This window comes from Kogia breviceps, chromosome 6 (genome assembly GCF_026419965.1).
Source record: "Kogia breviceps isolate mKogBre1 chromosome 6, mKogBre1 haplotype 1, whole genome shotgun sequence".
Lineage (NCBI taxonomy): Eukaryota > Metazoa > Chordata > Mammalia > Artiodactyla > Physeteridae > Kogia > Kogia breviceps.
In genome coordinates this window covers 24,805,914-24,829,843 of record NC_081315.1, presented here as the reverse complement: position 1 = coordinate 24,829,843, position 23,930 = coordinate 24,805,914, and the positions used below count along the sequence as shown (strand labels likewise).

Here is a 23,930-nt window from a genome sequence, read left to right as displayed (position 1 = left end):
TGCGGTCCCAGAGCAGCAGCCCCAGCAGGAGGTCGTCTGAAATGCAGACTCTCAGGCCCTCCCCAGACGTACAGAATCAGAATCTGCACGTCAGCCAGTTTGTCATGTGACTCACATGCATGTTCCAGTCTGGGAGGCCCCTTTCTTAGTGAGGGCCGTGCCCAGCCAAAAGTGGTTAATGGGGCCATGAGTTAAGTGTGGTCAGGAGCTTCCAAGTACAGAATATTCTGGAATCTTGTGATTGGGTGGAGTACGGCCTCTCCACGAGGGGGCAGCCTTCCTGTGCCACCACAGATTCTGTGGTTTCATGGGTTTCCTCACTCGGTAAGCATTCGATATACAAGCCATACAAGCTCATTGTTCCTAAAACCATTACTCAGCACTTTTGCCTCAAAAAAAGTAAGAAAATGGGAAATTTCTCCCATTTGTATAGCTTGAGGCATAGGAATGAGCACTAGTGTATTAGTGCTATGTCATCTTTTAAATTATTCATTTTAGGGCCTTTCTCCAAGGTCAACACACAAACTAATTTTTCTTTTTTCTTTTTTTTTTTTCGTCTGGATAATTTTCTTCAGTCTGGATGTTCACTAAATGTTTCTTACTCATGTTGACAGTTCTCTTTTCAGGGTCAGTTTACCCACGAGGAGTGGAATTTTGGATTCTGACTACATATAACCATTTTGTAGTAGCTGGTAAAACGATAATACATCATACAAATTCAGCTTTGCTCTGAGGAATCTTATACATTCATAATACAATCCTATTCCAGGATGGAGAACAGAGAAAATGGAATCTGCTTCTGTGTAACCACGCAATATCGGTCTCACAGGACTTCGTTTCTGCAGAGATAGCAACACACATTTCCTCAGAATATTTTTCAAGTACCATTTGAGATATACCAAAAAATTAAACGTTTTAAGAGCTACTTGCTTTCATTTCATTCTTAAGGAATGTCTTCCTTGACATCATATCATATGTAAGCTGCTTAGAAAAATCTTGTTACATATGTCCTCAGTAACAGATATAAAGTGAAGGAAAAGAAAACAAATTCAAGAATACCTCTGAACTTGTATACATTATGGGTCATATTAAACATTTTAAATTTGTAGTGTATATTTCTAGAATTCAAATTTAGGATGGGAAAGCCAGTCCTCTATCTTATTTCTCAAACCACTGCATTCCTCTGTTCTGAAATGCGCTGAACAGTGGGGCTGGGCCTCAGCTCTTTTCTCTGTGACCAAGGTTGCCTTCATTTTGAGGTCTGTGATTTAAACGCTGAGCACATGCTCACTCAGAAATAGGGTCGACTGGCTTTAATATGGCAGTTTGGGATTCGGTAGGTGCTAAACTCAAAGAGGACAAAGGCAGCAGCAATTTGGTGGAGCTGTGAGTTGGACCGCCTAGTGTTAATGAAATTATTAGAACTTTCACAAATACCTGCTCAATTTTGTTCTATGGTAAAAGATGCAACCAGAATGAAAGCAGATAATGAAGCCACTTACACTTTCCAGTAGTTTCTTATTAAACTTTATCCTCACGAGACTGGGCCGACCTTGTTTTTCCCGAATTTAGAAGATCAGATGGACGAAGATATGACATAGCTTCCATTCAGCTAATTGCAGATAATCTGGAACTCTTTTCCAGCACAGCTTTCTACTCAACTGGTCCTTTTTAGGAAAAAGGGAGCTAGGCACCTATGTTTCAGGCCTTATTAATCTCCCTATCCAAACATTACTACCACTGTACACAAGTATCTAAAAGGGTGTGTGGATCGCTTTCCTTCAACTTTATCAGCTTACCTCAGTTTATATATTTCCAGGCAAAGATTAGGAAATGAAAAGTTATGTATTTCCTTAAAAGGAAAACCTAGGAGAAATGACTAATGAAACTGGATGATGAGGTTGTCGGCTTTTAGGGAAAAAAGGACAAAGTCCAATTTTACTAAATTGCCTTAGGTGTTTCATGTATTATGTTTGCAATGTCCTTAATTCAGAAACTGGTCCACTACAATTATCAGAAAAATAGGCATTTGCACTTTAATTCAGTGGACTTGTTCCTGAAAAGTCTTGTATTCTACAAACTCGCAGACTAAAAATAAGGCTATGGGAAAAAGAGAGTTGGGGCAGACCCCTCGAGATCCGTGCAACTTTGTAACTAAAGCACCAGCAAAAATAAAACTTGGTACCTTGGGAGAGGGCAGCCCAGGGCACAGGCGGGCAGTAGCTGGAGGAGAGATCTGCTCAGGGGAGATTGAAACACACAAAACCAATATGGTGATGGACGTGACGCTTTGAACTCAGGAGGGAGTGAAACCTGCAGAGAGCCATGCAAAGCTGGAGGAATGTCTCCTGGGGGACGGAAACTCATTGCAGGCACTTATTTCTCATTTTTACAGTCAGCTGAGAAGGCTCCTTCTACCTGTACAGCAGCCGGGCCTGAGGCCTTGTTCCCCCTGTTAGAACAGACTGGACCAAGAAGCCAACTCATGGTGAGTTTTACCCATCGCCTTCTGGACCATTATCTGGCAATTTGTAATGTACAATGTTCTGGCATAATTTTGTTGTCCCAAAGTGGCAATATTTATCTCAGATAATATTGTTCATGTTTTAGGTAATGTGTGCCATCTCCTGATTTAAGATAAAAATAAGCTCCATAGAGGAAAGGACTAAATTCTCATGTATATTCTCCCTCCATAGCACATAATACAATATCTTGAACACAGGAGACAAGCCAAAGATACCTGCAGACTGATTAAATCTCATGACTTAATCTTGTATAACTGGACTTTGATATGATAGAAAAATAAAAACTGAAAAATTAGGGTACAATAAAAAGCCAATGCCATTGCTTCCTAATATAAAGAAGGAACCATTCTGTTCAGAATTTTACGTCTAAAACCAATTTTTTTTAACTTAAAAACTTGATTCATAAGCCATAATTGATAAAAATGTTAGACACTAAATAAGAAATATCTGCGACTGAGAAAACAGACATTTTAAGTAACACTTTGATTACAACATAATTCAAAAGACTTAAAGCCTATAGCATTTTTCTTTTAGAAGCCATCTAAAACATAAATCTATTTCCCACTTAAAAAACTGTAGATCTACTAGTGTTTTAATTTTATATTCTATGAAGGCAGAAAGTTTAAATATCACTAAATGTTTTAAATGGGAAGTAAAATTTGAAATGATTTTCTGTCCTTTACAATAGCACAAAAATGTCAGTTTAAATTCTCTTTGAAGACTATTAGGATGACAAATATCCAAATTCTGATGTTACACCTTTTGATTCATTTGCCAATGTTGACAAAAACGAGTCATTTAAGCAACAGATTTTTTTTAGCTCAACTAAAATTAATTAGTAAACACATGATGCTAAGGTAGTTTTTTTTTTTCTTTAAAAAGGATATCTTCCTCTAGAAACCATCTTTTTGCAAATTTGTGTGGCTGTTTTATGCAAGATTAAATCTGCCTTTATCTCGAGAACTGTAACATCTGATGATACACTGTCACAATAACAGTAGAAGATATTCAGAAGGTCTAATAATATCAGATTTCCACCACTGTCCCAGGTGGGGGAGAAACATGGGTATTGGAAAGAAATGCTTTTAAGAGGCTCTTAACAAATGAGGCTCTTTTTGAAGAATATATTTTTAATTATTCATATTCTCCATCTTATGTCTTTTTAACAAATGCCATTTGTAAGTGGTAATTCAGTCAAGTTTTCATAGCAATCTGTACAATTACTCTAGGAACTGATATTCCAACATTTAAAATGGATAATTTAAGAAAGACCATAATTAGTATAAAGCAGAAAATTCCCTTGAATGCTGTGGTCATATGTCCCATCTTCAGAAAGTAGGATATAAACATAAGAAGCTTTATAGTATAGACTTTTAATATAGCATGGTCATTTAGAGAAAATTATTTCATAAATTATGGTACAATATTTTGTGTATATTTTGAAATAGGTGATGGCTCTACATAGCCTTGTATGGAATACCTGAGCATGTTTAAGTGTGTTTGTGTGCATATATACAGAAACACACAAATCTTGGTAAAATATGAATCAAATTCCAGTTACACTTAGGCCATTACCACATATTATGTATGCACGCTCATCCAGTCATTAGAAGTTTTGACTTTGATCTTATCTCATTCTTTTGCAATATATCTTTAAAATTTCAGATGGTATCTGACAGCATAGGAAGGATTTGTTCACTAAAAATACTGGGCACTACCACGTAAACTATAGCATATGAAGAATACAATATAAGCTGGCACCTAAGTGTATACTCTCTTCAGTTATCGGAAACGTCGAAAAATTATAGCAAAAATGTGGACCAGGCTTCCTTGTCTTTTAGACCTCAAATCCACCATGCTGAATGAATTTTTATAGGGCATATACTTGTTCATGACCTCTAGTGTTAAAAAATTCTGTCATGTTTGAAAACTAGTCCCTCGTCGAGCCTGTGTCCCTGTTAATAGCTGAAAGGTCAATGGAGCTGCTAAACAGTTTGTATTACTGTCAGGGTGGCCATGAAAACACCGCCTGCAGCAAGAGGACTTGGCAGCTGGGTCAACAGGCACTGTTGGGATTTATCAACCGAAGGAGGCCACTTGCATAAAACTTTGACTGATGAATGGGGACTAGACTGGCTTATTGGGCTAAACCTTCTCCATTATGCATGGCTTTCTTTAGGATGGCAGAGCTGCCTGCTGGCTCCCTGAGACATATGCGAAGGATAAACAGAACCAATTTCCTCTCATGAGGTGATTTTTGAGAAGAAAAAAAAAAAAAAGCAGCACACTTCAGCATCCAGTAACTAAGGAGAAGGATGAAGATATTAAGTAAATAAATAAATAAACAAAGAGCAGTAAGTGGGGTCATCACAGGGAGGGGCAGGGAGGAGACAGGAGGGCAGTTTTTGATGTTGGTCACACAAGAGTCTGGGGGCAGGACATTTCTGCAAAATGACCTCTGAAGCTGGGAATTTGCACTGTTAATTTATAGACCTCTTAAGGGAATGGGTTGTATGACTTAGGGGGTTAACAGATAAGCAACGTGTTAAAATAGAGGAAGACTGGGTACACAGGAATTAAATCGACATGTTTAAGAATGATTTTATTTTACGAATTCCTGGAGAAATAACCCTGGAAACATTTCCAGGTCAGAAAAGGTCACTTAGTTTAAGTCCATCTGAAACAAAAATTGAAGAATCTTTTTCAATAGTGTGACAATATTTGTGTTCTATAAAACGAAAGCTTGGAAAGTTCAAAACTCTGTTAGAATTCTTTCATCTCCATCCCTCAGGAGCGTTTGTGTGATTTCTGAAAAGATTTAACAAAGAGCAAGCCTCTAAGACATGACTTGGATATTCGAAAACTAGGTACTCAGGGCTCTTTAAAACTCCGTGGACACCTTGACCCCAATTTGGAAACTAACACTACCTCAAAAGTTGAGAGATCACCTGAAAATAATTCTTGAATGCATGGAATGAACACCAATGGTACTAAAGAACTGCATATGCTTTATTTATTTTGTGATACGCGGGCCTCTCACTGTTGTGGCCTCTCCCGTTGCGGAGCACAGGCTCCGGACGCGCAGGCGCAGCGGCCATGGCTCACGGGCCCAGCCGCTCCGCGGCACGTGGGATCCTCCCGGACCGGGGCACGAACCCGCGTCCCCTGCATCGGCAGGCGGATTCTCAACCGCTGCGCCACCAGGGAAGCGCTGCATATGCTTTAGATACATTATTTAATTATCTTCACAGCGCTCTACAGAAATGAAGCGGGGGCAGGATGATTAGCTGTACTCTAGTGACAGGCAAAGGAGCGCAGTATGGTGACACAATGCAACATCCACACTAAGGAAGATTCAGAGACAAGACCGCTTGACTGCCTTTCCTGCCAGGATAGACTTCCTCATCTTGACAGGCTTCAGATGGCTCTAAGTGAGACTGAAATGAGTGTCCAGCTCTTGTCCTCAATGCCTCGACATCTGCTGGCTGAAGAAGCATCCCAGACCAGGGCATGCAGAACCCAGTACTTGAGGCTTTGGGGGACCCAGCGAGCGCAGTGATAGACTGTACTGAGGCGTCTCTAATTGCACTCTGCCATGAAATGAGACTCTTCCACTTGGGAAGGTATCCCTGTTCTAACAGGGAGGGGAAATTCCTCCCTTTGCTGCTCTTCCTTGCAAAACTCCTGAGTTCTAGTGAAGCCATAGAGAAAGCTGGCTGTATTCTCACAGAATTTTTGTTGTCTTTGATTGCAAACAATGGCATTTGTTTTTTTTTATAACAGGTCATCTTGTCATCCTTTTCTGAGAAGGATGCCCACCGTAAATGATTTTAAACTTATGTAAATGATTATGTAGCATATAGCCTGAGACCAGAGTGCCCTTACAGACAGCTGGTAACGCTGGGACCTCGTCTGCCTTTGTCAAAATGACCAAACGATATTACATATCGTTTCAAAACGCCCTCATTTTTCTTACATGTGAGTGTGTGTGTGTAGGAAAAAAGAGAAAAAGCATAAATCTTATGGTGCGTAGGAATGTAACTTCCATGCTACATAATACAGAATATAAAAATTTTATGATTTCTAGTTATTCTCTTTTAGAGTCATGAGTCAACTGAATGTTTGAAATTCATTCTGAAAACATTCTAACAAGTCTGGGGCTCTTCCACAAGAATACAGTTAATCTAAGATTTTAATCTGAGTTAGGTTTTTTGGTGCAACAAGAAATGTCTGTGTATTACTTTTTTTCCATTGATGAGGCTCTTTCTTCAATTTCTCCCTCAAACATTTTAGGAAAACAGTTGTGCTCTGAAGCAGACATCCTGAACACAGCTAGGTTAGCAATTAGCTCGTGTTTCCAAAATAATCCCGTGCACATATACTAAAAAGTGTCTGCTTATATAGAACTTCCACTCATCTGGGGAGAACTGCTATAATAACAAACGTTTGGCATCCAAATCGAAACAGCATGAGGCTCCCAACAAGTGTTTATGAAAACATTTGTTTTCTTATAGTCAGCTTGATTTTGAAATGTATGCCCGGGCCTGTGTACAAGGACTGTGTCTCTGGGACTCTGTTAATCCCCCCACCTTCTGAAAACCAAACACACATCTTAACCCTGGCCGCACGCATGACACGACTCACCAGAAACAGGCACCATAATGAGAAGTCAGGCCTTTCAGGTATGTCACTCTGAGACCACCCTACGAGAGGAGGCCCCATGATCACAAAGCCAAGGTCCCTCATGGCAGCCCTGGTAATTAGATACTAATAATGGACTGAAGGTGTAAAATTCACCTCAACTCACCACCAACAGACTAAACAATCCAGAGGAAGAGAGAAACATTTCTGTGAGAAGCAGCGAGAATTAATAACACTACCAGAGAGCTTGCAAAAGCACATCAACTTCGACAAATACAATGGAATAACAATGGCTATTTTGAAATTAATGGCATTAGATCTGAGTGAAATCCGCAGACCTCATTCTGAATCGTTAGAATGCTATTTTATGAGTTAACAATGGTTTGAGTTTTGCTCTTAATATTGCCACCTTCAACAATCACCGAAGTGTCTGATTTTTTTTTTTTTTTTTCTTTCATTACTTTGCTTCTCACAGAAGGACACTGGTTTCACACTCAAGGAAGAAAAGAGCCCTTACAGTGTGTAGATGGGTACCTCTCTTACTGTGAAAGAAAATGTGTACTGTTAAATAGAGAAGGAAAGCTGTCATTATCACTGTGTGATAGATGGGTATATGTGATGCCTTCTATCATAGAGAGACCATTTTTGGTCTCTTTTTGTTCTGCAGCACCAATGTCAACCTGTATTTTTCTCAGGAAAGATAGTGTTTTCGGGTATGGAAAAAGGACAAGAATCTCCATTTGTTAGTGAATTTTTCAGAAAAACATACGCAATTTATAACCTACAAATATTTTTAAAGTGTAATTAAATGAATGCTCTTAGTAAACTTTTCAGATTATTGGCATTTTTTTTCTCCTAAAAGGGACTTGAAATTTGGGAATTTAAATTTGCAAATGGGCTCATGAAGCTAAGTTAGCATAGAAAGAATTAGAAATTCACAGCACGGCGAAGCTAGAGTCTGACCACTACTGGTGTTCCACAGTAGTAGTATTTGTGAGGATCCTGAAGTCCTATGATAATTGTTTCTAAAATTATGGCTAATATCTATTTGACAGTATATAATTTTAGCAGCTTCTGAGAGTTCTGATTTTATCCATGAAATTCACAACCGACTAACGATGACTCAAGATCATTTGAAAGTTGTGTGTGTGTTGAAGTTGGGTGGGTGGGTAGAGAAGAGCAGGAGAGGGATAATTATATTCTCTAAAGGATTAAAACATTCACATCTTCCTTTTGCTAAAATAAATAACAAAATATTTCTTCAGTTTTCATTTGTTTAGTCACAGAAGCTGTGAGCATCCAGTTATAAAATGAGGCTCCAGCGTTGAGCTGCCGAAATAGCTTATCCTGATGACCTAACAAAAGTCATACTAAGCATACTAAGGTCTGCCAGAGTGTTCCTGGTTTTCTCGAAAGGAAAGGAGGGTTTATTGCTTCCAACAAGAGAGCGGAAGCCGCTGCCTCATACATCAGGGTCCTCCTTGGACATTTAACTGAGGACCCTGATTCCACAAATATACTGCTGCTTTCAGATGACAACAAAGATGCCCTGAACGTGATCAAAAGAAGGCCTTTAAAGTTCAGGGTGTTCAAGTCTAGGCCTCAGGGACTGGAACTGAGGGTCTCTCAGGAGAGCACTTAGCAGATGGACAGGGCGGAAATGTTCATCTTTGTTGAGGGCTAATTGCAATTCCATCACTAATGTGAATGCACTGGAATAACGAAGAGAATATTACTTGACTTAACGGAATATTAAAAAAAAAAACCTCACCTTTTGGGATCTACAATTTTGTAGAGTTTTCCATTGTGAGTCTGGGTCATACTTTTACTACTTGATAGAATGTAAACTTCACCTACGAAGAGAGAAATACAGTAAGTTAATTCACAGTATTACAAAGCCTTACCTTCTGTTGCCTAGCAGATTATTATCTATACATACATAATACGTGTGTAGGTAGGTATGTGTATGTATATACATATATTATATATTCATACATCCTCAGAAGACCTCTTGCCTGAGTGCATCCAAATTCTGGTCGCTTCTCCCCACATCTCACTATTACTCCAGTGCGAGCAGATACTAATCTCTCACCTGGAAGATGGCAACAGCCTCCTAACTGATCTCCCTGCTCCTACTCTTATTCTTCTATGTTTATTCTCAACATACCAGCCGCAGGGATTCCTTAAAAGGCAAGTTAGATCATATAAATTGGATCACACTCCTCTGTTTCAATACCCTCCAATGGCATCTAATCTCTCTCCCAGCAAAAAGGTAAGTCCTGACAGTGGCCTACAACGTCCCCCCTTACTGCTCTGACCCCATCTGCAATGTTTCTACCCTCACTTCCTGACTTTGGCCATGCAAGGCAGGTTCCGGTCCCAGCCTCCTGTCTCAGGCCCCTGGTGTCCGAGGCTCCTCCTGCCTCAGCATCTGTCCCAGGTCCTATCTCAGGCTCCTGTCAGTAGACCACCACTAGATGCATTGTTCCCCTTTCGGGTCTGTGCTTAGATATCATCTTTCTTGACTGTTCTATTTAAAAGTACACTTGTCCCAACTCCTAGGCATCTCTATCCCTCTTTACAACTAGATTTTCCTCCTAAGCACTTATTACCAACTAATGTACAATATATTCTTTAAAAATTACTTTTATTGTCCTCCTTTAGGATGTAAATTTCATGAAAACAGTTTAGATTGTTATCTCTTTATCTGCTCCTGTATCCCCAACTCCTAGAACAGAGCTTTGCACAGAATAGGTGCTCAATAAATAGTTGTAGAATGAGTATGGAATGGTGAGTTTTATCTTGATTTATTCCACCCAAGATTCAAAGGTTTGGTTACCAAGTTGTTACTGTTAATTGATCATTTGAGGCCGGATGGCATTGGGTACTCCTTTTTAATTTTTAGCTTTTTAAACAAAATACATTAAAATAAATAGCTGGGGGGGAGAGAGAGAGAGAGAGACCCTTTTGCTCAATCCCAGCTCCATGTCTCTGAATCCTGATGCCAGGCTGTGTTCCTGAAAATGAACTACAACAGATGCAGTACCCTCTTCGGAAAGAACCGCTCTCATTTATTACCACTCCTTCCATATAATTCAATATATAGAACTGATCACATGAATAGGGAATTAGAAGCTGTATTTATGATTATATGTTTATAAGGCTTTAAATTTATATTTGGTTCTCATTCATGAAATAGGTCTTGATTTAGTCTATATTTCTCTCTTCTACTTTATTATTGTGTATTAAGCACACCCTACTGCTTTCTCACTTCTGGAAAGGATGTTATGGGATTTACATTAAAAACACAGACACAACAGAAAAAATCAAAATGACATTAAAAGGCAAAGGAATGTAAGTTTAAAAAAATCATATTTATTTCAAGTACTTTATGTAGTTTACCGTATTTAGTCCTTACAACAAACTCATCCTAATTTTATAGTTAAACACACACACACACACACACACACACACACACACACACAGAAAAAAGACTCTCAACATTTTTTGTTTCAAAAAATGAAAACTCGAACTCACTTTCTTATATGGCTCTTAATTAAAAACCAAAGAGTTTTGCATTAAAGAGTGAAAGTATATTTATTTTTAATTATGAAATATACACTATGTTGTTGCTTTTGGACAGTAAGAACTGTATATGCTTCATTTCCTGGTTCTCCTCCCAACACCGTATTAAGTGTGGACAGATATTTGCATATTTAAATGGGGGTGATGCTAATAGGATGAATGATGGTGAGTCACTGGCAGTAAGGTCTGGGGAGATCAAAGTGATTCATCAAAATGATTCTAAATACTCATCTCGAACTCTGCCACAAACAATGTGATCCTAATTTATATTTTAAAATCAGAGTTTGCCAATGACGTTTAAATTACAATTACAGAAGTTTTAAGCGAGAAAAGGTATCTTTCTGGTTCATCTGAATGGGGTAGAAGAATTTCAAGGGAAAATTAAATGCAAGATGCTTTCAATGCTAGAACAAGAAAAAGATAGATTGGACTTCTCTTCTTTGAATCCTTATATTCCTGTGGCTTTGAAGTCTGTGTGTTGTGTTTCAGGAAACTTGTCTGAGTCCCTTGGTAACCTAAGTGAATGGCATGGATGTATTTCTGATGAATTCTCTGTTTGATGTAGGAAAGCCAAATCTGTGTGTTTAGAGTAAATAATTCTGATTTAGGGACTTCCCTGGTGCCGCAGTGGTTAAGAATCTGCCTGCCAGTGCAGGGGACACGAGTTCGAGCCCTGGTCCGGGAAGATTCCACATGCCGCGGAGCTACTAAGCCCGTGCACCACAACTATTGAGCCTGCGGGCCTAGAGCCCACGCTCCGCAACAAGAGAAGCCACCGCAATGAGTAGCCTGCACACCGCAACGAAGAGTAGCCCCTGCTCGCCACAACTAGAGAAAGCCCGCATGCAGTAACAAAGACCCAACACAGCCAAAAATATAAATAAATAAATTTATAAAAAATATTAATAATTTTGATTTAGATAGAAACACAACTTTTCTTTCTTAATACCTCGAAATTTATCTCTAAGGCTAAAGGAGCATGGTAGCCATAGTTTGTTTGGATATTATTCTTTAAAGGGAATCATTATGAAAACTACATTTATCTCTGAAATTTTAAATTGGTAGCATTTCACCCTTTGATTGGTACAATTCCAATATCAATTTCTTTTTGCTTGTTAAGCTGCATACATTTTGATAACATACCAACAAATAAATTGTATGTTATCCTGGAGATTATCAATGAGAAGATAATTTCCATTCTGTTGGAAAGCAGATCTACAAAGTCAGATTATCTTGCACAAATTTCATGCCTCGATGGGCAAAAAATAAGGGATAAAGTGAGATTCAGATTACAACAAATTTTAATTTATTCCAAGAGACATGGATAAGTGCAAAGGTTCAGATAGAGAATATAAACAAATGACTTAGCTGCATCAAAAATATCAGTAGACTTTTAAAATTTCCTCTGTCTTCAAGACTCAAAAATTCTCTTTTGACTCCCATTTTTCTGCTTTATTACTTTCAAATTTCTGTTGTGGGGGGGGGGGAATAAGATTTAAAACCCCCCAGGGAAAGTTTACTGGAAGCGAATACTGAATTGGTCATCTTTGCTGTAGGTTACATTTCCAACAAATGGAAGATTAGATTGTTATACTTATTTTTCAGAGCAGAACAGAGCCTCTTGGGCAAAGATTGAGAATGGAACTTAACAGAAATAGTTTGTACAGTACCTAATTCGTCTTCTCCAAATCCCAAAATGTGACCTGAAAAGTAACCTCTACAGGAACCACCGTTGCCAAGACAGAGTGGTTTTTCTTGCCATTGCTTGGTCACAGGACTTTGCTGGAGGGTTAAGAAATTCCTACAACGAAACATACCAGAAACCTATGATGAAAATACGCTTTTGCCTAAAAAACACAATAAAATGTTTAAAATAAAACTCATAAGAAATAATTGTTGTGCCACAGACCTGGCTTCTAAAGGGAAAAATAAAATAGCCCATAATGTGTGTGAATACGCCGAAATTCCCATGTGAAGAGAAAGTACTTAAGATAATATTTTGCTTGGAGGCGGGGTACTAAAAGTACCTGAGTCTGAGAAAAGCCCTCCCCTTCATCCAGAGAATGATACTCCCTCTCCAGGACTAGACTCCATGCTGTGCTATTCATCAGAGAGAGGGATGGGGGAGGACCACGGGGTCAGTACTCTTTCCGAGTTCCTTTCAGCGACCAAGCATATCAGCTCTGCCATATGCCTGAATGCCAGTGACTTGGAGAACAAGATTCTTATTTTGGGTTTCATCACAGAGTTTCTTATAATTATCCACAATGTGACCTCTAAACTTTAGGCTAAAATTTAATTTTGTAGCATTCCTATGAATACAGACAAATTAAGGTGTGTTGCCAAAAGTCCCCAAAGTTTGGCAAAAACAAAAATTCTTAGCCTTCCAGGTAATTTTCAAAATATTTATACAACGCATGTAAAACCACAGTTTTCAATTTACTCATGATCACGGTAAACGTATGTTAAGGATGAAGGGAAGACTCTAAATAATATGAAATGTCTGTCTGAAGACCTCTCTGCTCTTAAAAATTATTTTATGAATTTGATCAAGTATGTTTAAAAAGCATCTCTTAGGAAGTTCTTGAATTATCCCACCAAACATGGTGGAAACAAAAGTAAATAATAAGGGCTTCCCTGGTGGCACAGTGGTTGCGAGTCCGCCTGCCGGTGCAGGGGACACGGGTTCGTGCCCCGGTCCGGGAAGATCCCACGTGCCGCGTAACTGCTGGGCCCGTGAGCCATGCCCGCTGAGCCTGCGCGTCCGGAGCCTGCGCTCCGCAACGGGAGAGGCCACAACAGTGAGAGGCCCGCGTACCGCAAAAAAAAAAAAAAAGGTAAATAATAATATTTATGTGCGTCCCACACCTGACTTCCAAAGGGAGGCAATCATTTGAATGTTTTATGATGGTTTGCCCAATAATCAATGGATATGTCATTTGATCTATCAAACTGTGGTATCAGGAAACCTACCCATTACGATCTCCAAACACGTAGCTTCCATAAAGTCTTTCCGACTGGCAGCCTCGGTACACAAATCCACCAACCAAAGGACCATTACTGAATGGCTTGAATTCTAGAAGTGATGGCTCACTTTCTGGAAATAAATAAACATCACATTAGAGCAAATGAATCGTATTTTCATAAAGGAAAAGTAATGTAGGCCACACCGCAATTATTACAGTAATTTAACTCTGAAATGTGTTCCATGATGCATAAGATGGATCCTTGTAGATATTTAGTGAAAATAATTACCCCTTTTGCTTAAATATAATGTAATTAAATGTAATGTAAAGGGCTTCCATGCATAGCAGAATGAAATAAAAATGCTCTGCAAATGCTTGTTGTTATTGTAACTGCCAAGATGTATCAAATTTTCAATGGCATTAGAATCTGGATATTTTGCAAAATCATGGACTTTAGAACTAAAATACTTAAAAAAATACTTAATTTTTTTAATATTGAATTTTGTGTAGAAATGCTTTTGCATATGCCTACTAAACTGAGCCAGACCTCTCAAATTTTATAAAATGTTTAAAAGTTCAAGCTTTAAAGAAAATAAAGGTATGGTACATAAAAGGTCTTCAAAACCACATTTGTTGCATATTTTAAAACACTGTCACTTAGTCAAGTAATATCCTCATTTAAAATGTTTTAGGAGTTTTGTTTATAGAGTCATGTCGTTAGCAAAGTCTATTTCAGTCATTCCTTCAGAAGTACGTGTGGATAGACATGCATCTCAGTCTTTGCAGGCATGTCATTATGTACTTGAATACAGGGATGCCAGTTGCGATGGAAAAGATACCAAGTCAGCTGCAAAATAATCTGAAAATTACTTATTACGTACTTAAATAAGTCACTATCAACAGGAAGTATTTTAGGCAAAAGCTTCTGTGGAAGGACAGTAATTCTAAAGTCCTTCCCCCTCCCCATGTGATTATGGTGAATACGATATTATAAAAAGTAGAACAGATATGTTTTAAATAACCAGGATACTGAGAGGCAGCCTAACTGAAAGACTAAGGTCATGAACTCTGGAGTCAGGTTCAAATCCAGATCCTGTCACTTTACGTGGTGTGACAGTCAACCTTTCTGTGTCTCAGTTCCCTCATTTGTACAATGTGGCCAATACGAGGACCTACCACATAGGGTTTCTCTGTAAATGAAACGAGTGAAGTTTGCAAAGTGCTTACTGCAGGAGCTGGCATGTAGTAAGCGTTGTGGATGTGGTTATTTGTTTTTTTTTTCCTGATTTATTGAGATATAATTAACAAATAAAATTATATATGTATGTGCATATATACATATGTGTGTGTATATATATATATACATTGTAAAAGGATTCTGTGGCTGTGTGTTTAATAGATAAATGTAAGGCCATCAATATTGTAACTAGTTTCAGCTGAATCCCAATTAATGTGATTGTGGGATTTAATCTACAAATATAACCAAAATTCCCACAAGCTAGTGACTCATTAGATTTTTTTTTCTAACCACATTATTCTTTGGTTTGGCTTTTATAAGATGCACACACACATACATGAATACCTGAAAAAAAAATAAAGTAAAATAACTGAATACCACATGAACTGACACAGCTGCTTCATTCCTGGTACTAAGTAAATATCCGTATTGAATGACTAAATAGAAGCAGCAATCAATTTAATAATCTTCATCTACTATATTCCCTGAATCAAAATCATATTTGATATATTGCTTCCTCTAAAAGGAGCATATACAAAAACACTGAAAAATATTAACTTTATATTTTAATATGTATCTCTAAATACTCTAGTAATCATGTTATTAAAAATAAGATCTAAACATTCCATCTTCATGACTTGGGTAGATAAGTCACGTTTTTATAAGTCTATTACTTTGTTTTCTCCAAAATAAACACCTTTACAAAATACATTCTTATTTGAAACACTTATAATTTTCCTAATTGCTGAGACTAGTACGATGGGTATTGAGAAATTTCTTACCATCAACACTTGTTTTTTTCCTCTGTATATAAGATGTTAAGACAAGTTCTCCCTTATATATTAAATAAATAGAAGGTATTCATCTCGATTCTCAGATGAGCAAAATATAAACTGCTAACTTTTGAAGGTCCATTAAATTTTGGGGGCCTACAGAGCACCATTCAATCCACGGGAAAGGTAATTACCCAAATGGAACCCCTAGAGCTTGTAAGAGTCACTGGACCTTTAAAAAGTGAGCAGTTGACGCCCTCACCATGGTTAGGCCAGTATTTTGATGCTTTCCCAAATGCTCATTTTGCAGAAATCCTTTTCTCTTCAATTAATATATGAAAATAAAACAAAGCCCAAACTAAAGCCAAATCAACAAATTATGCTCTACTTACCATAATCTTTTCCCTTAATTATCTGTAGGATTCTGGCTGATGATCTGTTCTTTCCATTGGAGTCTGAGCAAAGTATTGTTAAATTGATGTTGATGTCAGTGGGGTGTCGATCCACAGCACATCTGCGACAAAATGGGGGTGATACCCATGAATTCCAACCGGGGTATCTTCTAAGGTCAGACCAGAGATTCCTGACATAGGAATCCTTTGTGGGCTGGCAAGGATCCTATGGGCGATTTAGTTTGGAACCTCTAGAAACCACCGAAGGAAACATCCTGTTTGCTCACTCTGCTGAAGTTTAATGATCTCTGGAGCGTATTTCTTAACTTCTCTTGGTATCTACCTCCATTACGAACGTGCATGCTGACTTAGAACACTTGTTGGTCTGTTGTTAAGGAACAGCACGTGTCTAATACACTGGTCAGGTATAAGAGTAAGAATGGCAGCGCCATCAATTCACATCTGTAACACGTGCTGCAGAGCACTCGGTCCCCAGCTTAATGATGATTCGGGGGGGGGGCGGGGTATGATGCTGTGAAAGTAGTACACATTCAGTAGAAAGCATACTTCCACTGGTGACTTTTCATCTTTTCCTGGCTCATGACATGCGGCACAATCGATCCTCTCTCGTGATGCTGGACAGTGGTTGTTGCAGCTGCCCGGCAGCCACTCCATCACGAGGGGAAACAACGACGCACTGACACCGATTCTGCATCCCGGCGACCATTCTGCTTTCCACTTTCAGTGCGGTACTCAATAAACGACATGAGATATTCAACATCACATAGGCTCTGTGTTAGCAGACTGTGCCCAGCTGTAGGCCGGTGTGAGTGTTCTGAACACGTTTAAGATGGGCTAGACTAAGCTATGAGGTTCGGTAGGTGAGGACCATTAAGTGCATTTTCCACTTAACGGTATTTTCAACCGATGGTGGCTTCATCGGGACTTAACCCCATCGTGAGTCACGGATAACCTGTAATAGTTATAGTATTAGTTTTGCGTTTCTTACATAGAATCACTACGTTCTAAAGTGTGGGCTGCTCTAATGAAGGAAAGCATGCGCTCCGGTTCAAGGAATAAAATAAAGCTGATCCCACAACCATTGAGGTCTTTCACATGGACTCTGACTTTGTGTTCAGCCCCCAATCTGGGGCCAGAATATTTCTGTGACTTAAGCCACGGACGGTAAAGTCCATGGGGACGGGAACCACTTCCGACCGCTTTATCCCTGTATTTCTACTCCTTAGTTCAAACCCAGGAATATAAGAGGGGCTCAATATTTGTTGAATGTTTAAGTCAATGAGTGACTAGGTATGGGGAGTTTGCGCTGGGGGAAGAATGAAGTTGAATAACATTTTGAAGTTCTCACACATTTGGAAAACAGTCTTGCACTGTTTTTTAGGTTTCTCAGCCTTGGCATTATTGACGTTTGGGGCCAGATATTTCTTTCTTTTGGGGGGAAGAGGGGGTTGCTCTGAGCACTATAGGATATTTAGCGGCATCTCTGATCTCCATACACTCGATGTCAGTAGCATGATCTCCTCCTTCCAATTTGTGAAAACCAAAAATGCTTCCAGATATTGCCAAAGGTCCTCTGGGGGCAAAACCATCCCATTGAGAATCACTGTTTTAGGCCAATAAAATACACTAATGACAAAAACAAATTCATTGGGGCTATTAAATAAATTACAAAATTAAAAAAAAAATCTGAGAGTAGATTCTGGGGCTTAAGAGACATGAGTCACATGCAGCAATTATTTAAGCAACAACAGTGAAACAAAACCTGTTGGCTCCAAATGATCCTCTTCATGTTAGCCTGACCTGCCAAAGGTGGGTTAGTGGTTCTGTGGCCACAGTCACTTTCTTGTCCTCATTAATTCAATGATTCGCGGAATACAATGTCTGGCGGGGATCCTGACACAGACCTGCTGTGACTTAAGGTGGAACCAAGTCCATACAGGGTGAGAAATTTTTCCTGTACTGCTTTTCTCTTGAAAATGGAGAAACTAGGACCAAAAAAGCTTTGAGTTTCTAACAAAGAAAGAGAAAAGAGACCTTTGGCCAGGTCTCCCAAAGGTGGAGTTGCTGGAGACCATGAGGTCTGGCTCTGACTGAATATCAAATCCACCAAGAACCACTTGGCCTTTTTTTTTTTTTTTTTTTTTTGCGGTACGCGGGCCTCTCACTGCTGCGGCCCCTCCCGTTGCAGAGCACAGGCTCCGGACGCGCAGGCTCGGCGGCCATGGCTCACGGGCCCAGCCGCTCCGCGGCACGTGGGATCCTCCCGGACCGGGGCACGAACCCGCGTCCCCTGCCTCGGCAGGCGGACTCTCAACCACTGCGCCACCAGGGAAGCCCTCACTTGGCCTTTTTAACCTTTAGTCTCATAGTGAAACTTCTCAGTATGATACTATAAGGATGGCTCCACGTCATTATACATGTGTCCAAACCCATTGGATGTACAGCCCTAGGAGGGAGCCCTATGTAAACTATGGTCTTTGGGTGGTAATGATGTGTCAGTGTAGGGTCATCAATTGTAACGAGTGTACCACGTGGGTGGGGGAGGTTATGTATGTGAGGTGGCAGGGAAATCTCTGGGCTTTCTGCTCCATGTTGCTGTGAACTGAAAACTGATCTAAAGATTAAAGTCTTTAAGAAAAAGGCAGGGGGAGGTGCCTGACACCAGCTACCTCAGAGTGGTGGCTGAGAGTTACCAATCAGATGATGGGTACATGATACGTGGTTTGCTACTCTGCACCGAGGTGCTTAATAAAAGCCAGCTTTACTTCTAGCCAATAATGATTTTAGTTTCCTTTCTGCTTTATTAAACCCTCCTTTGCTTGAAATGCTCTTGGAGGGAGGCAGACCGTTCAGCCCTCTATCACGGGAAGAAGTAAGACTCGACAGTACAGGCATCCTGCCACACGTAAGGTCTGTAAGGCACCTCGCCCTGTGTTTTCACACTGAGGGTCGGGACCCCCCGGGAAGGTTGCATGAAGGCTCCAGCGGGATTGTGGTGACTCTGGCTGCTCGACTTCAAAGTGTTGCTTTGTGGTGGTATCTGCCAGTTCTGAGCTCTAGGAATGGAATGTGACAGTTTCATCCACATCCTGAACCCACCTTAAGCAGTCCCTGTCGCCCAGATTTTAAGATCTGCTGAGATGCCAAAAAGGAAATGAACTGTAGACTTGGACTTTGATGGGAGGGAGATGAAGGGCGGGAGGGATTATAAAAAGAAGGAGTTCGAGAAAAATACTCACCTTGCATGTAGTGAACACTCAATAAATATTAAATAGCAAAAATAACTAGTAAATGAATAAATGTGGCCAGATACCCCTTAGTATGAATAACAGACCACAGATTAGATAAAGCTTTCATCACAGAATTGCTATATTACACTTCCTAGCGTTTTTCAAGTATACCCCAAATGTCTCATTCTACCTTCTTCTTAGCGGTCCTTTCTTTACGGTTCATTGTAGTAAACAGTCAGTGTGAATTCCTTTAGTATTTGTAATTTCTTTCAAGTAAAAAAATGTTAACATTTAGCTCAATTCCTTCCAAATGACACTGTGTCATCATCTGTTAAGTGAAGCTACGATAATAAGAACCATAATTTATTTAAAATCCATCACGTGTGTCAGAAACTCTGATTCTTCACTTATAGATCTGTATTTAATCATTACAGCGTCCTTGCAAGGTGGCTATTACCATCCTCATTTAATGTATTTATAAGGAAATTAACATTTAGAGCGGTTTAAGGAGACCAAGTTTATTATCTGTCTGAATTGTTCAGATTGAAGTCTTCATCATGACACCTGTCCACCCGTGTTTATCCAATAATAACTCTCCAAAATGTTAAGGTGATATTTCTCCGTGAACTTGTCCTCTGCCTTGTCTAATCTGCCTTCTCCATCTGCTTCACACATTAATAGAAGGAAGAGGGCAAAATACTGGGTAAGATAATGAACCAGTGTACCTTTAGAGGCAAAACCTTGGATACCACTCTTGGCTGCTCCGTGCCCGGAAACCCTCTTTCTTTCCCCACGTTGCAAATCCCGGCCCTGCTGTAAGGCAGGGGAGAGGGCGGGCTTGTGTTCTCACCTGCCTGGATCGTGGAGGCCGTGGGCAAACACTTCCGGGGGCTGGTTGGTGCTGTTGAAGTGCGGGTTGCTCCTGGGTATGGAATAAGGCACGTGGCACATGGCAGTATCCACGTCCAGACGGAGCACGGAACCTGTGAAGTCGCTGAGGAAATCGGAGGACAACGTTAAGTGCTTTCCGTTTTTGTTACGTATCGCACCGACACTCAAGGCAGGGAAGTTGCCCTATGGCTAAAAAACCACCCCCCCCGCCCCCCATTTGAGACAAAATTATTAAAGTTCCAAATTCCAGGTCGTGGGAAATGAAACCAGGGGCAGTTTGGTTTCAGACACGTGGCAGCACTGAGACACAGCTCGACGGTGGCTGAAGGCTGCAGCATTGATGGCGCGCTGCTTTTGGCATCCATCCTCGAAAATGTGTTTTTTTTTTTTTTTTTTTTTTCCAAACTACGTATTTAACGTCCCCCAGGAAGCTCCGCTGGACAATGTTGGTCCGTTAGGTAGAGTGTCCAAGGCAGCAGAGATGTGCAGGGCAGCTACTGCACAAACCCCAGGCAGGAACTCGTTTTAGGACATCTCAGTAGAGCGACTTTCAAAAATATTATAACAGCATATTTATTTGAATTCCTCTTCATGTTATAAATGCAGATGCTGATAATAAAAGCTGGATATTTAACCGAGGTGATATAATTCAAAGACATAAGTGATATAACTCACTTAAAACACTTTACCATCAAGGGGCATCTGTGTTTTTGTCTTATTGTTTTACCTTAACCCATCCATTTCTTCCATATCATCCAGAGTGATCATCCCATCGCCAAGGATGACGTACAGAAAGCTGTCAGGACCGAAGAGCAGCTGTCCTCCCAGATGCTTTCTGTGGAGTTCTGCAACTTCAAGAAATACTCTGGCTGTTCTCAGGTCAACTTGATGGGGATTTTTTCTAGGTGGTGGGGAGGAAACAAACCATGATTGTGAAAGATGTAAGGTGAACCCACAGAAAGTAAATAGGGCACAAAGGGGGAAGCAAACACGTGTCATGTAAATAAGCAAACATACTGAAAAGGTAGCCAATAAAAATGACTGAAAAATTACGTTAGTCTCTAGGTTTCCAAAGTGGCATTTAAGTTGAAAGAGAATTGTGGAAAAGTGCCAACGCTACCATTTTTCGCAATTTTCCTTAAAGACACACACAGGATTTTAAACCAGATGGAGATTGGGGTTTAATTATTGCCACCTGATGGTTAATTATTTGTAACTTCTGAACAAAAAATTATAAAGAGATCATGAGAAAATAAGTTTAAACGTCTTTTAGTGGTACCTGGATACTGTGTATTCCACAACTCTGAGAATATGGTCATGAGGCCCCATAGCCCACCGTTCTTGGTTGGTGGTATAAGACACATAGAGCTTTCCATTTTTCTTGTAATTGGGATGGAATGCAAGGCTTAGCAGTCCTCTTTCATCTCCTCCCTGCAGTCAAATGAAAAACACAAAGAATTGTGAAGTTAATTATGTTCTTTATTGTGTTTCAACTGGAACCCCCAAAAGAGTCTCTTTCTTTCTCCTGGATAATCTTTGCCCAAACTCTTTTCTTTTCTTCCTTGCCTATTGCACAAAAAGGATTATAAAACATTTCACTTTGCGGAACTCTTTAAGGGTTAGAACAAGACAATTGTCTTGTGTGGTTATCTGTACGCAAGACCCTTACACCACTTTTGTCAAGTGATTTGTGTATGTAATCTGGGGAAGCTAGGAAGACAAGTTTAAGTGCTGTGAAGAATTCTTTGCTGGGTTACTAGGTTGCTTGTAGCTCACAGAAGACAAATAAAAAGGTTCATAATCAGCAGTGACTTCTAATCCAAGTCTCCAAAACCTAAAACACAGTGTGGGCTGCCAACTCCCACTGTCTTGGCAATCTGTTTAGAAAACAGTTAAATTGCTTGTGTAATATGTAAACCTTTGTTTTACCCTGGAGGCATCTACATCAGTTGTCACAAGCGTGGTGGTCTGTTCATCATAGCTAGGTAATAAGCAGCCTTGGCCTCTCTACATCGAAATGAGGTATTTTTACATATATCCCTCTGCTGCTTAGAGTTTTTTTCCTTATAGAAAAATGGAGAAATGAAAGGAGAGCTAAAAGCCAGGGCTGGGATGGGGGTGGGAGAAATCCTAGAGAGGAAAGGAGACACTAGGAAATAAAAGAAAAATCCCAAACAACCTTCTTTTGTTATTGTATGAATGTCAAGAATTGTATACATTAGGCATATGCCAAATGCTGTAACGATTAAAACATCATCGTGTGCTTAAATAGAAAGGCATTTTATCTTTATTTTCTGCTAATTCAGCTCGATGAAACTCAATATGGTCTTAGCATTTGTTTTATCCCACAAGTAGTCTAGGAATTTCTATAATGAAATCAAAGTATCTAAAATTATCTAGATCAGAGACTTCAAGTTCATATTCTGGTGAGCCAGAGAGCACTTCCTCTGTACTCTGCTGAGTTATGCACAACGGCGAAAAACGTGGCAGAAATTGAATGTGCGACTGCCGCTAGGACATCACCTTATACACGCTGTGTCATTCAACAGCACAGCTTTCTTATGGCAAAAAGCTGTAAGTTACTCCTTAGAAGTGTTAGAGGAAAAAAAGTCTCTAATACTGCCATTTCTTCACAAGGCTGTGCTCAATCACTGAAGCGCTCTCCTGCCTCTGTCCCCCAGGACAGCATGTGTTACTAACAAAGCACAGAACTGTTTGTAGTTTGTGTGCTACAAGGATTTGTGAATTTAAAGCTTCAGGCATAAAAGTTCACTTTTAATAAACACCGTTTGTTTTATTTCCCAGATTAGAGAAAAACTGCTTTCAGAGGTATGCCATCCAAAGCGGAAAACATCCGAACTTTAAGAGTGTGTAAATAATAAAGTGGATGCAAATATCCCAGACCTACCAAATTATTATTCAAATGTCAAAAAAGGCAGCCTCTTCATTTGCATATCACGATATGATTAATTACAAGCACAAGAACAAGCTCGCTGCAGGGTAAGTCTCTATGACTAGGATTTATGAATAAGTCTTGGTTTTTTGGGTTACCTTGTTATGAAGATTTTAATATTGACTCAACATTGCTGTTTTTCTTCTTCCATCTTCAGTAAATAAACATCTCTTGCCTTTCTTATGAGATATTGAAAACAGGGATGTGTAACTAAGATTCGATTGTAGAAAAGCCACTGCACATGTAAACCTCCTTGATAGATGTATAAGGAGCCCTAGGGGTGGGATTTAGTTTGTGATTAATTCCTCTCCGCATATATTTCCCTCTAAAGCTGTGAATGCAGGGTAAGTACTGCAAACCCACTTCACAAATGTTTGCGTTCCACTATAAGAAGCTTTTGTTGAAAGTAGTTCTTTTGTAGTTTTTAACCAAATCATCTGAAAGACAACTTGAGCTGGCATCCAACATAGTTTAAAACTGTGCTGGTTGCTTTTTGGGAATTAGGAACATAGAATCCATGCACTGTAGAGAGACAGATGGGAAAAGAGATTGAAACAAATCCACAAGGGATAGAAGACAGTCGTTTACCTTAAAGATTCACCTACCACACGAATGAATTTAGAGGGGCGTCACTGACTTTTATTAAAGGGCCAAATATGGAAACAGAATGAGGCATCTGAATGACAAGAATATAACTCAAAAAAGTCATTTTAAAA

General features: G+C 39.6%; 1 protein-coding gene across 3 annotated transcripts in view; it reads right to left on the bottom strand.

Moving 5' to 3' along the window:
* The window catches only part of HHIP (hedgehog interacting protein), a 94,422-nt gene that overhangs the window by 12,983 nt on the left and 57,509 nt on the right, over window positions 1-23,930 (bottom strand). For all 3 annotated transcript variants that reach the window (XM_059066278.2, XM_059066279.2, XM_059066280.2), the window contains exons 5-11: window positions 21,541-21,692; window positions 20,989-21,162; window positions 20,221-20,364; window positions 16,120-16,241; window positions 13,725-13,848; window positions 12,422-12,552; window positions 8,938-9,019 (exon numbers count right to left, since the gene is read on the bottom strand). In XM_059066278.2, coding sequence (XP_058922261.1) covers window positions 8,938-9,019; window positions 12,422-12,552; window positions 13,725-13,848; window positions 16,120-16,241; window positions 20,221-20,364; window positions 20,989-21,162; window positions 21,541-21,692 — 929 coding nt within the window. The remainder of the gene's footprint in view (window positions 1-8,937; window positions 9,020-12,421; window positions 12,553-13,724; window positions 13,849-16,119; window positions 16,242-20,220; window positions 20,365-20,988; window positions 21,163-21,540; window positions 21,693-23,930) is intronic.